The sequence below is a fragment of the Toxorhynchites rutilus genome, chromosome 3, assembly GCF_029784135.1.
Source record: "Toxorhynchites rutilus septentrionalis strain SRP chromosome 3, ASM2978413v1, whole genome shotgun sequence".
Classification (NCBI taxonomy): Eukaryota; Metazoa; Arthropoda; class Insecta; order Diptera; family Culicidae; genus Toxorhynchites; species Toxorhynchites rutilus.
The window spans coordinates 161,396,067-161,397,653 of NC_073746.1; the positions used below are offsets into that span (position 1 = coordinate 161,396,067).

General features: G+C 37.9%; 1 protein-coding gene across 1 annotated transcript; it reads left to right on the forward strand.

The window, feature by feature from the left end:
- Positions 1-590: 590 nt before the first annotated feature.
- On the forward strand, positions 591-1,094 carry LOC129779056 (cuticle protein-like). Its single transcript, XM_055786311.1, has 2 exons — positions 591-602; positions 669-1,094. The coding sequence occupies exons 1-2, from the start codon at positions 591-593 to the stop codon at positions 1,092-1,094; spliced, it is 438 nt and encodes a 145-aa protein (XP_055642286.1).
- Positions 1,095-1,587: the final 493 nt, after the last annotated feature.

Below are 1,587 nucleotides of genomic sequence, written 5' to 3' on the forward strand. Positions count from 1 at the left end.
CTTTGAATTATCCGGATGTATAACAAACACTATATTATATTATGTTACAATGTTTACGAACTTAGTATTTACTGCAATTATTTCTACAACGATCAGAATAAACAAAACGAAAAGCGAGCCAAAATCGCTAATACACGTTAACTGGACATTCAAATATTCCCTCTACAAACGAAGAAAATAATTTTACCGAACAATCTGATCCGCAGCTGATGACTGCGTTCCATCGAAATGCATTCATGATAAATCTCAAATCACAGCTACCCCTCAAATTCAATTACATATGTTTTTATTATTAATTTCGCGTGGTGTCACTATTCACACTAACAGGATTGGTTTGGTGCGAGCATATTTCAGGTTTCAAGACTCTAATTCGTTTTGCTCGCACTTGCGTGTGTTGTAAATGGACGCGTGGTGAAATGTGACTGTTCTTCAAACAACCTTGTCTCAATTTTTGTAACTCTAGTGGTACTAGAACACATTCAAGCCCCATCTGGAACTATAAATGCACTAACAATCATTGAAAAGTTATCAGTTAATCGATTGCTCTTTGCTTCAACTAGTCAAAACAACCAGCAGAACAGAAAATAATCATGGCTTTCAAAGTATGTTCTTCGGTCCACATTAAAATTTAAAGAGTTCTAAATTGAAATTCCTTTCTATTCCTGCAGTTCATCGCCCTTCTCGCCCTGGTTGCAGCCGCTAACGCCGCTCTGCTTCCGGTTGCCGTCAAGCATGTCGAATACCACGATGCTCCAGCCGAATACCAATTCTCGTACTCTGTCCACGATGACCACACCGGAGATATCAAGAGCCAAACCGAGGAACGTCATGGAGATGTCGTGAAAGGACAGTACTCTCTGATCGATGCCGATGGTCACAAACGCATCGTTGACTACAGCGCCGATGATCACAGTGGATTCAACGCTATCGTGCACCGTGAACCTCTGGGACACAAATTGGTCAAGACTATTGTGCCAGTGGCCAAGACAATTGTCGCTCCAATTGCCCATCATTACGTTTCTCCGGTCGCTAAAGTCGTTGCCCCAGTCACTCATCTCAGCTATTCCAATCCTAGCCTGAGCTATCATTATTAAACCTGCCTCCATGTTTATGTTCATTCATATTTGATTTTGATAGAAGAAATATATTAGATATTTTTCAAATTGTAATTCGTGTAATTTTATTTTTCTGGAATGTTAAACGCGGTATATTTTTGTGTGTAACTAACTCATTACCTTAGAACTAAACAGTGTGTTTAATAACGATTACTATTGTCTATATAATGTGTTTGCAACTGGTCACTGGAGAATATTTTCACAATGTTTGGAAGCATTTCATGACCAGTATCCATTGACTTCCATCATGACATCCCACTCCTGGAGATTGGGCTCTTCTACACGATAATATGCCCTATCACAAATCAGTTATTTTATCCTAGGACTAGCCGTTCTCGAGATATATCCAATTTTATATAATGAAAATCATGTTTGTGAAATAATAGAAACTACATACTGCTGCTAGAAATTACAACTAAGGTTCTAATGTCGGAATAAATTTCAAAAAAAAATTTACAAATATTATTTTCAT